This window comes from Ammospiza nelsoni, chromosome 16 (genome assembly GCF_027579445.1).
Source record: "Ammospiza nelsoni isolate bAmmNel1 chromosome 16, bAmmNel1.pri, whole genome shotgun sequence".
NCBI lineage: Eukaryota > Metazoa > Chordata > Aves > Passeriformes > Passerellidae > Ammospiza > Ammospiza nelsoni.
Genome location: NC_080648.1, coordinates 10,829,640 through 10,841,708, shown reverse-complemented (window position 1 = coordinate 10,841,708; position 12,069 = coordinate 10,829,640). Strand labels below are relative to the sequence as shown.

General features: G+C 39.4%; 1 protein-coding gene across 1 annotated transcript in view; it reads left to right on the top strand.

Moving 5' to 3' along the window:
* Window positions 1-3,903: 3,903 nt before the first annotated feature.
* Window positions 3,904-12,069, top strand: part of TRPC7 (transient receptor potential cation channel subfamily C member 7) — a 62,296-nt gene continuing 54,130 nt past the window's right edge. The window contains exon 1 of the mRNA XM_059483619.1: window positions 3,904-4,674. Within this exon, the coding sequence (XP_059339602.1) occupies window positions 3,922-4,674 (753 nt within the window). The 5' untranslated portion in view covers window positions 3,904-3,921. The remainder of the gene's footprint in view (window positions 4,675-12,069) is intronic.

The window sequence follows — 12,069 nt, the reverse complement described above, 5'->3', positions numbered from 1 at the left end:
AAATACAGAGTCATTTCAATCCAAAGCACCTTTGAAGAAAAATGATAAGACAAATGCAATCAAGTCACAATTACTTTTATTAAGTGAGCACATTACACAGGCTCAGTAAATATGATTAGTTCTAAATGTGCCTGCACACAGCTGAAAAGCAGAACAGAACAAGGTGTTGAGTACAGTCGTGACATTGCAGGAGGGTTCAGCTTCCAAGAGCTTCAGCTATTGCATCCTTTGCTCTTTGCACTACTGCTTCTCTTGTCATGATTCAGTGCTCAGGTCAAGCATAATTATAACTTTTTTTCAGAAGGGGGTTTGGCAGCTGAGCATGTCTAATGAAATTATTCAAAGTTAAAAGTGTAATTTTTTATTCATCTCTACTTCTCTATAAAGATGATAAAGTGTGATAGCTGAGACATTGATCTTCTCTGCTGATGAGCAAGGGGGTGGGGGGGTCATAATTCATGTGAGGTGAAGCCCTCTGGATGATGGTGCTCTTGCCCTTAGCTGCAGGGAGTGGAGATCAGCTCTGTGCTGTAGGGACATCCCTGCAGAACCTTTATGGCAAGATAAATATTGGATGGTCATTATCTCTGCGAAGAGCAGGTGTTCTTTCCTGTTTCCTCTTTTTCTGATGCAATTTCTGTTGTTAGAAACTGTGTATGAAACCAGTGTTCTCTCTGAATTGAAGAAAGTGAAATGAAGGTCCTCTTTTTCTGGCATGTTTTCACATATACAACAAACAGGTGTGAATTAGCTCTAGGCCAAACTCTAACCTCTTTTTCATGCAAAAATCTTAACTAGGCCAACAATAATATTTTGTGTGTTTATGTTTACTTTGGGTGTGATTATAAGACTATCTGTCCCATCTATCTGGGTTGTCCTTTAGAGGCAAAAACATACTTGAAGAGAAAAACTTTTCTAACAAAAAAATTGTAAAGTATCAAGAACTGTACTTCTACAGCAGGAAAAATATCTAATAGATTTCTCACTGTTGGAAATTATAGATATTTCTGAGTTGCTTCCAGTACTGATACTTAATATAACAACAAATATAAGGTTGCCAAATGTCTTACCTTACATGGGTTTTGAATATCAAAGAAGCCAAGTGGAATTCCTTCAGCTTGAAACAGCTAATAAAATTAACTGTCCTAAAATATTCCAGCCTGTTCAATCCTGCTGCACTCATGGGTGATCACTGAGCACCTGCCTGGGCTGGACTGGTTTCCCCTTGATCCCAGCAATGATGGCTTAAATCATCACTAGCTCATCCTTTCAAGTTGCTTAACATTTTAAGAGATTTAATTCAACACTCAGGAACTCCCAAGGCTGTAAATTTTTAAAAAGTGCTTTCTAGTTCTATAACTCCCCACTTAACAAAGTCACAACTCAGAAGTGTTTCTTGGCATGTGCCGTCCTTGCTTGAACTCAGCAAGGTTCCACTACATGTTCAAAATGTAAATGCTGTCCTGAATAGCTAAGGACAGGAGCTCCAGTTTAAAAAAGCATTTGTGCATGTGGTTAAACACTTCTTTTCAACCACATGTTACTCGTCCTGGCCTTGCTGGAACTGCTTCTGAGATGAAAGCTAATTGCTGAGGGAAATATCTGTGTGTATGCATATATGTTTCCAAAATTTGGACTCCACTGAAATCAATGAAACCTATAATGTTGACTTCAAAGGGTGCCAAATTTTACCCTGGGCATTTTTTTGGCTTTAGAGAACTCTATATTTCTGTGAAATATGTTAGTTGCATACTTTATTTATTTAGTTGTTATTGTTTTCTCTTATAGTAAATTTCATGTAGTCTAGGGAATTCATTTACTTAAACATATTGCCTTCATTATTCTTGTATACCTCATCTCTGTGTTCTTCTTCAACTTCAAACCATGCTGGAAGGAAATAGTTTTGAGATTCATACAGCACTTTATCTCTCAGTGGAGCCTGGGATGATATGTTCAGTTCCTACTAGCTTTTATTAAGATGTTACAGTTATGCATCAAAGCTTAGGGGGAGAGGTTCTCAATTATGAATCTGTTTCAACCTTGTGTGGTCACATAATTGATTCCCTAGGATTTGTTTAAATTTTAATGTAACTCTTGAGAAATGCTGTAAAATTTGTTTGAAAGTCTTCAGTCCATATCAGCACAATGAATTAAAATTATATGTATGTGTTGGCTCCATAAGAACAGCAATCTTGAGAATTTCAATGTCCTGGATCTTTAGATATTTTGGGTATCTGATAACCCTGTGTTTTGCCAGGTTCTTGCTGGTTCCTTTACTCCTTTGTTACCTATTCTTGAAGGCAATGGACCTTCTCCACTTGGTCTCCTGGCACAGTTCCCCTCATCCTCACTGCAGAACTTTCCAACCTCTGTAGTATTTTTTCAGAGCAGCACATGAACTTTTCATTGACTGAAGGTCAGCACTGACTTGGAGAACAGATGGAGTGTGGAAGGATGAACCTTTGCCACCCATTGAGCATTAACACCTGCTTATTTGTTACATCTGTCCACTGCAGCTCAGAGGCTCCTGAAGATTTTACCCAAGTGATTTAGGACTTTCTATTGGGCTGAGTGCAAATGCTGTCTGTGAAAGAGGTGTTGTTTTTACCTTTTTAATCAGGCTGCACATTCTGTGGGCTTTGGATGGCAATTAACTCCACATGCTTAGACTCTAAAAGACACTGTGAGTGTGCTGAAATGCTGCTGCAATAAAATTTTTTAAAAGAGCAACATTGAGACAGCTCTGAATGCAAAATGTGAATGTTTTAAAGCCACAGATACATTTAAGATTTATGTTTATTTCATACAAAAATGCATTTTCTCATCCATGAGACAAACTGTACATAACATTGCTTTCTTTGGGACTTACAGAGAAGGTGGAATAAGGATAGTTTATCATCTCACCATCTTCAAGTGAAGGGCATTTCAGCCACATAATCAGTGAGGAAATTTATGACCTTTTTTCTCCTGCCCTCTGTTTGTGATGAGAGACCTGTGTCTCGTATTTCTGCAATAGCTCTCTAAAACATGCTTACTGGGGACTGATGTGATATATGAGGAGTTATTCCTGTGTTTTCCCAGAGTCTCCCCTGGATCTGGGTACTTGTATTTGAAGTAGTGGCTGACTGTATTTCAGTAAGAAATTAGACTGTTCATTATTAAACTCTCTAGATCAGGAAACAGAAAAATGGTATTATGTACCTTGAAAAAAAGAAGGGAATGAATAGATGGTTTGCTTGTACCAGCTGAATCTTATCAGAATATGCAATATAATTATCCTTGTTACCATGTGCTTAAAATTAGAAGCATATAAACTTTATGGAACATAGTTTACTGGCCTGATCCTAGGTCTATTGCCAAGGGAGAGTCCTGCTAACCTTCTTTAGGGCTTGTGCCCTCAAGGACAAAATTCAAGAGGAGTGGTTCAGAGAAATATTGTCTTATGTACATTAATCCTAAATATGATGTAAACAATACAAATGGAAAATTATATATATTATAAAATATAAGAATATAATATATAAAATTATATATTTATCTATTTATATTATAATATCATATCATATATCATATAATATCTAAAATAATATAATATATAAAATAATATGTAATATATAAAATTATATCTATTATAAAATTATGCTGCTTTTTTCCTATTTATCAAGTCAAGGATGTGCATCCATGTTACAATCAGGAAGGGTGAGCAAATCACTTGTCTTTTGTTCAGAAGCTAATCTTTGTTCCACATATATCCTAAATGATTTTACGTAACTGGCGCAGGCCACACAAAGCTAGTCAGATGTGGTCAAAATGACACATTTCCAACCTTATTTCAGGTCCTGTGAAATCATGGCTGTGCTAGGATGTAACCAACATTCCTCTGTGGTTTTCTGCAGGTTGAGACACAGCAATTCTAAAGACATGCATCGGAGGCACGCCACCCTTCGGGAGAAGGGCCGGCGCCAGGCCATCCGGGGCCCTGCCTACATGTTCAACGAGAAAGGCACCAGCCTCACCGCGGAGGAGGAGCATTTCCTGGACTCCGCAGAGTATGGCAACATTCCCGTCGTGCGGAAAATGCTGGAGGAATCCAAAACCTTGAACTTCAATTGCGTCGATTACATGGGACAGAACGCCCTCCAGCTGGCCGTGGGGAACGAGCACCTGGAAGTGACAGAGCTGCTCCTCAAGAAGGAGAACCTGGCCCGAGTTGGGGATGCCCTTCTGTTGGCCATCAGCAAAGGGTACGTGCGCATCGTGGAGGCGATCCTGAACCACCCGGCCTTCGCGCAGGGACAGCGCCTCACGCTCAGCCCCCTGGAGCAGGAGCTGAGGGACGATGACTTCTACGCCTACGACGAAGATGGAACTCGCTTCTCCCACGACATTACCCCCATCATCCTTGCTGCCCACTGCCAGGAGTATGAAATTGTTCACATCTTACTTCTCAAAGGTGCACGGATTGAAAGGCCGCATGACTATTTTTGCAAGTGCAATGAATGTATGGAAAAGCAGAGGAAAGACTCCTTTAGCCACTCTCGCTCAAGAATGAATGCCTACAAGGGATTAGCCAGTGCTGCTTATTTGTCTCTGTCCAGTGAAGACCCTGTCCTTACTGCTCTAGAGCTTAGCAATGAACTGGCCAGGCTAGCCAACATTGAAACTGAATTTAAGGTAACTCACCACTGTGCCTTTTTCCTTGGGCTGAGAGTGTTCAGGCTATTGAGTAGTTTACATGTTTGATCAAATTTTGGGCTGCTGTTTGAGAGGTGGGGGAGTAAGACTGGCAGAGACTGCCAGACGTGTTAGCTATGCATACATTCAGATCACTGTCAATCTCCAGTTAATAAATGCTTGGAACTGAACATTGCATATTACAGCAGAAGCTTAAGTTTCTGTGTTGCACACTGTGATTGCTTAGAATCTCTAATTTGCAGCAGGAATAAAAATTAGATTGTTCAAAAAATGGAGACTCGTTTTTTGTAAGAAAGGTAAGTCTTTTAATTGAGCAATCTATTTTAGAGGCAGAGCTCTAGATGCTGTTTTAAGAATCCAGTACATCTAGTTCTGCTACAATGATAAAAGGTATAAATCAAGAAATTTTGGTTCTCTGTAAAATATTTTAAACTGCATTGCATCTTAATGGTTTGGTGCTGCATCTATACATGATGAATTGCATGAAAAAGGAAAAGAGAAACAATCAATAAATAGCTATGAAGTTTATCATCATGCCAAACATAAGAGTAGAGCTTGTGGAACTCTCTTACAAGTTATTTGAGATTTCCATTATCATAATGAGTTTGTAAATGTCCAATGCCATTTGCAGTATTTCTGTATGTCATTTACATGATGTAAAGAGCATTGTCTTCCTTTCTAATATAAATTAGTCATTAAACCCCTCATTTTCAGTGGCTCAGCCATCAACATTAGCCTTTTTTCTGATTTATGGCTATTGTGCAGCTACAATCAGGATCAGTGACTCTGGGGTAATAAATTCCGTGTTGTGAGTACACTGGGGCAGGATGCTCATCAGGAATCCATCATTTCTAATTAAGAGAACTATTCATGTGTTAAAGCATCTGTTTCAGGATTTGTAGCTCTATACTACAAAGGACTGGGGAGGTCATCCCCCTGCACCAGGCACTGGCGGGGCTGGTGTTCAGTTTTGAGCCCCTCACTCCAATAAAGATTTTGAGGTTCTGGAGCAGGTCCAGAAAAGGGCACAGAGCTGGGGAAGGGTCTGGAACAGAAGTCTGATGAGCAGCAGCTGAGGGAGATGGGGGCTGAGCCTGGAGAAAAGGGGGCTCAGGGGGCACCTTCTCAGTCTCTACAGCTCCCTGAAGGGGCTGTAGCCAGGTGGGGCTTGGTCTTTTCTCCCAGATAACAAGCAACAGAAGAAACAGTCTCATGTTGTGTCAGGAGAGTTTTAGGCTGGATATCAGGGAAGATCTCTTCACAGAGAAGGGGGTCAAGCCCTGGAAGAGGCTTCCCAGAGAAGTGGCTGTGTCACCATCCCTGAAGGGATTTAAGAGATGTGTAGAAGTGTCACTTGGGGACATGGTTTAGTGGTGGCCTTGGCAGTCTTGGGTTTAAAGCTGGATCTTAGAAGGTTTTTCTGACCTAAATGGTTCTACGAATCTGTGCTCTCCACTTTAAAAGTAAGAAGAAAACAGATTATCAGGCTTTGTGATTGAAAAAATCGCGACCCGCTGAGATCTTTTGGGCAACAAAATCATGGTAAAATTTTGCAATCTCTTTTTCCCCATGTGCATCAGAATGCAAGGACACAAGAATTTGAAGGGGAAGTTTTATTTGGATTCAGTCTGACTGAAGCAACCTCCTTGGGCTCAGTGAATCCCAGTGCTTGAGTGAGGGTTGCTCCAGTGTGAGGGCACTGGAGGCTCATGCCCACACTTAACAACAATAATATCTCATTAATGCTCCAGCTTCTTTTCATAGACAGCTGTATATTGAGAGGAGCATGAGCAGCCCTAAGCATTGTGTGCCTGTCAGTCCTGATAAGTGTCTGGCTGCAGAAAAGTAAATATATTTACTCTTCTGATATAAAAATACCAGAATCTTCTCTTGCACAAATCCTCCAGGAGCAAACCAACAATCCAATATTGAAGAGCTCCATGGCGGTTATATCTCTGCACTGGCAAATAGATGGGAATAAATCAATACCCAAAAACCCCCCAAAACATTAGAAACCATTTGCCAAATGATGCATTTCCAGGTTTTCCAAGTTCATTGTCTTGTTGGAAGGGTCTGTGCAGCACACATCCATGAATGTTAGTGAAGTACCTACTCATACCATAAGTTTTCTTCAAAGATTTCACATTCCTTTGCTATATTCATTCTTCCAGAAATAAGAAAGTTCTCAAGATTCTAATCTATTCTCACTGTAGCAAAAAAAAAAAAAATACCCCCAGAGGTATGTATTTATGTAAAAATATTTATTCTTATTAACATAATCAGTGTGATGTGAAATAGGGTATTAATAAAACAGTGGGGGGTTTTTCACAGAACATGACAACTTAAGAATTTATTTTGAGGAAAGAACACAATTGCTGAAAATGTATTTAAGAAGTCCGCAAATGAAGAAAGTTTATGAAATTAGACAAGTTCTAGAGGGCTTTTTTTGTGACTAAAATAGAATTTTCCCAGAAACTTAAAATGTTTGATTCCTAAAGTTCTATAATTAAAATTGGTACTCAACAGATTTATAAAATTATCACTCAGGATTGTTTAAGAACATTATTTAAAAATTATGTGCGATTGCAGAAATGCAGTTTTCAGGAGGTACAATGAGTCCTTGAAACGGAAAGACACAAAATTTTAATAATGTAGGTGGACAAATAGTAATTTAGTAACCTCTGAAGAAACTGCTAGCATGAGCTAATTAAAATATAAAAGCAGTGCCTCTCTCCTGCTGCTTGCTGTCCCAAATCTCTTATGCAATAGCACCTTTCAGCACATCAAAATGAGAAGCCAATGCATGTGCTATTTTTTAAAGAACATTAAAATTTTTAAGCAAGTTGCCTCTTTGTGCAGACAAATGTGAAGCAAAACAGCCATGTGGACCACTTTAAAGAAGAAAACTTGTGTTACCTGTGGTAGGCCAAATTATCCATTCTTTAGTTTTTTACTGTGGCAGAAACTGAATAGATTTCTATCACCTTAAATTGCTAAGATTCAGTAATATGCTGCAAATCTGATGAAACAGGTTTGCAAAATTTTGTCAAAAAACAAGATTTCTCGTTAATTGTAGAAAAAAAAATTGCTATGAAAGATGTAGTCCATTAGTCTAGAAATAAATAAGACCTCTTCCCCAAAGTAAAATGAAAAGTGTGGAACCAGTTGTTTCTATGAAAATACATGTAGAAGTGGGGTGGATGGGAAACTCCTAAGAGATGGATTCCAGAAGAGAGAGAAGCAAACATCAGAGCCCCTGAGTATGTTTGCAGGTCTTTAAGCAATGATATTCTCCTCTAGTGGAGGCAGCCTAAGCTGAAAAAAAAAATACCTTAATTAAGTGCTTTGTCATTTTTGTATATCCCACTTGAAAGCTCAAAATTAAGAACAAGTTCATTACTTTCTCTCTCTTTCTAGTTTTAATTTTTTTGTTTTAAAAAGCCAAACCAACATTCACTGGAGCAAAGGCAGTACAGAGTGGGGGCCTCATTTAGTCCAGTGGATGGGTCCCTTCTGCATTGCCCTTGGGAACACAGAGAAAGAGAGGATCCCATGTGGATTGAAGGGTTCCAAGTGACCATGACTCTGCAGAGTGTAGGAAAATCTGGGCAGGAAACTGAGGGGCTCCTCAATTCAAAAATCAAAAGTACAATTAAAACAATTATAGGACAAAGTTAAAGTGCTTTGTAGTTTTCCACAAAGGGAGGAAAACAGATATTAGGCTAATGATTAATATGTGAAGCTGTTTTGAGGGAGAAAGCATTTATTGTCAGCCTAGCAGAGCTAGGATCCCTCTAGCCCACACAGGAAGAATTCTCCTCTCTCATTCTCCCCTTTTTACTCAAAAAAACCCATCTCTGTACATTCCAATTTCTTTAAAAGCTTGCAGATCTTGGACCTCAGTCATAAAGTAAATAATCCTTGTGCCATCTACCAGAGGATTCTGTTTGTTTTGCTCATATAAATAAGTCTGATGAGCCAGGGTTTGTCCATCTGAAGCAGCATCACCCCTGAGCCAGGCTGATGAGAATTGCTCTCCTCTTTGGTCCAGAGAAATCCATCTCCCTTGTGGCAGCTTGGTGGGAGAGCATATGCAGATGTCTGCACAGTTACCAGCTGTTCACAGCCAGGTGACTCATTTCCAAGACTGGAATATTAAAAGCAGTGTCAACAGAATTGTTTTTATATGTCTATCAAAAGCCTTAGGAGATTGAATTTCTAGCAAACAGCCTGCAGGAAATGCCTTTGCAACTGTCTTTAACAGCAGCATCAGCTTAATGCTACTGTCCACAATGTGGAACTGAGTGATTCCCAGAATAATAGTTCTGTTTACTTTTCCTGAAGCAGTGACTGTGTGATCCTTTTTCTGGTGAGATCCCCCTCCACAGCCACCACTGTTTTACAGCCTTGCATGCTCTCAATTTGGACCACATGCTTGTGTGTGTCAGGAAGCATCCTTGTGATGAAGTAAATCAGGCAAATCATTCCAATTTAGCAATCCAGACAAATCAAATTAGAGCCTCGCAAAGGAGGCTTAGAAAAGATCTCACCAACCATAAGCAGTAAATCAGAGCTCAGCTCCTCCTGACTAAAAGCTGTTCTAAAAGCAAGATCAAAATCATCACCTGGAAGACATATGGTGTGTGGTCTTTGTTTACTGCTCCCACCAACATTGTCAGTGCAATTACTACAGCAGAACCTGTTTTGTTTCTCACTTATATGTTTCTTCCTGTCTTTCTTCCTTTACAACACTTTCTCTAAAAGCTTTTGGGATCCAAAAGCAGGTCCTGGCAGTGAGCCTGCTCTCATGTGCAGGTGAGCTTCAGGTGCAGGCTCAGGGACTGTGAGAGGCTGGTGGGCAGTGAGTCCAGTGTGGGAATGCTGCAGGGATGAGCCTGAGCTGCCCCTGCTTCCATTGGGCTGCAGGGATGCAGAGCAGCTGAGCCTCAAACCCCTCTGTTCTCATGATGATGAAAGAGTAACAAAACAGCCCTTGAGACTCTGTGACTTGTTAGGATGATCTGGCACTCCTCTTGCCTCAGTAAGTCAGCTCCAGCTTTTATCCTACTTAACTATAAACCGTTAACTTCACAGGATATGCTTAACTTAAACTTTAAAGAGAAATTACTTAGTCCATTTTCTTGTTGTTTCTAGCTCCATGCAGCAGGGAGTTAAAAAATCATTATTAGACTCTTGGTGTTTTGAAATGAGTGATAAAAAGATGGAAAATGGCATAAAACATTGAAAAGTAAAATAGTAGGATGGGGAAATACTTTGAGAGAATGGAGGATAACAGTGAACTTGGAAAGAGAAAAGTACTTGAAAACCCTCAGATTGTAAACCAGCAAGGCTGCACTTATAAACTCGGCTTCCTACCCAGGCTGGACAGACTCTGGGGTTTGTTTGCTCTCAGGACTGACTGATGGGAGCTGTGCCTGCAACTCATCTCCCACTGAAAGCAGAAACTGGTGTGGGAACCTCTCTCATTAGCCTCATGAACATTCCTGTAAATCCATCACTTCATATTTCCGCTCTGACCCATTCTTCCTTCAGTGATCTTCTCATCTTTTCTTAATCTCTGCCCTCAACATATTCTCTGGCAGACATCTTGCTTCTGTTATGTTTGGGAATACTTTTTAGGACTCATATTTATTATTTCAGCAAGCTGCTCTTAAAGGCTTTAGTGTGTTTATACAGCATTTGTTTAAGCTTTCATTTAATTTTTCAGACATTCTGTTCTTTTCTTTATTTTCCTTCCAGACAGGAGTTGCATTTTAAAGAGAGGGATTTTTTAAGCAGCTTTCTTTTTTTTTTCTTTGTGTTTCACTTTGCTGGGTTTTAAGAAGAGAAGGCAGCAGGGAACTTCAGAAATTTGGTCTGGTAGGCAGAATGTACTCATTGCCTTTTATTACTGTTTTTATTTCTCTTGCACAGCTCTCAGTCTTAACTACTGCCTGTTTTGAAAACTAAGCATCCCAGTACAAATGAGTATAGGAACATCACTACTCACAAGTGATATTTTTTGGATATTAATTTTTCCAGGTCAATCTTTAGTGAGAATATTATTTTATGTTTTTTTCTTAGGGATGGAGTCAAGGATGTGGTTTGGTCGTTTTGAACTTTTAAAAAGAACTGATCCTTTTTGCCCCCTCTCACCTATAAGCCAATTTTCCCCACTGCCATGAAAACACTCACATTTAGAACCTGTGATGTTTTTGTTTTAATTTTCACTTGTGCAAAGCAAATGCATAAACAGGTACGACCAATTAATTACCCAACTCATAGTACAGGAAAGAATCAAGTCCCAGTAAAGCAGGAAAGCAAATTTCCTATTGTTACAAGTTTAACTTCTTGTTGGAACAAATTAGGTATTAAAATAAGAGAGGAAATTAAAAGTGATAATGGAAATATCCTGGGAGAAGGAGAATAGATTTAAGCCTGCTAGTGAAATCAGTGTTTGGCTCACTGAGTGGGACTCACTCTGTGCAGAAGGAACTCATTCTCTATGCTGTTCTTTTTCAGAGACAAATTCACTAATGATAGCTGCTACATCAGCTTTGTCTTAATAGTCAATTAATTAATCGTGGTTACATTTTTCTAAGGATATGTAGCAGAAACTGTGGAAAAAGAATATATATAGTCTTTCTGCCCTTAGAACCCACCAAATCTGTGACTCTTATGTTGCTCTCTACATATTTATAAACTAAGAAATATCCTTTATATTTTGGGAGTTGTTTTGGTAAGTGCTCTTTTTAGGCTCTGTGATTAAATAATTTTCTGCCTGGCATATTGCCCAAGGAAAATGGTTTTAAAATGTTGCATGAGAAGAAAATCTTCAAAGTTTTTCAGAGTGGTGTAGAGCCATTGCCAAAGCTGGGATGTCTGGAGCTGCCTTGAGAAACCCAGATTTGTATCTCTGTGTGTGAAGGTGTGTTAGCATCTGTCTGTGTCTGCTCACAGTCAAGCAGAGCAGTAGGTGCTGTGATTCACAGTGAAGGGTTTAACTCAGTCATCCACAGCCCACACCTGTACCTGGGAAAATGAAGACCATTTTTCATGGAAGTTGTAACTCTGTTGGCAGCACAAGCCACTGAGCAGTCACATAAAATTGGATAATGTCCACTGCCCACAAGGTTATTTCACCCACCTTAGGAGGTGACATTGTTGTTAAAATCTCCCAGCTGAAAGAAAACCTCTTTAAAGTTCTCAAAATACTTTACATGCAGGAAAAACTTTTCTCTACTTTCCTAGGGAACCAGCCCATTCTCTCTTTTGAAAGAGTGAAAAGGGAAAAAAGGTTCTTTGTACACATCAAAGCATAGACATTGCATCAGTGGAAGAAAATGGAAAATTTGAATTAATGGTTCAATCACC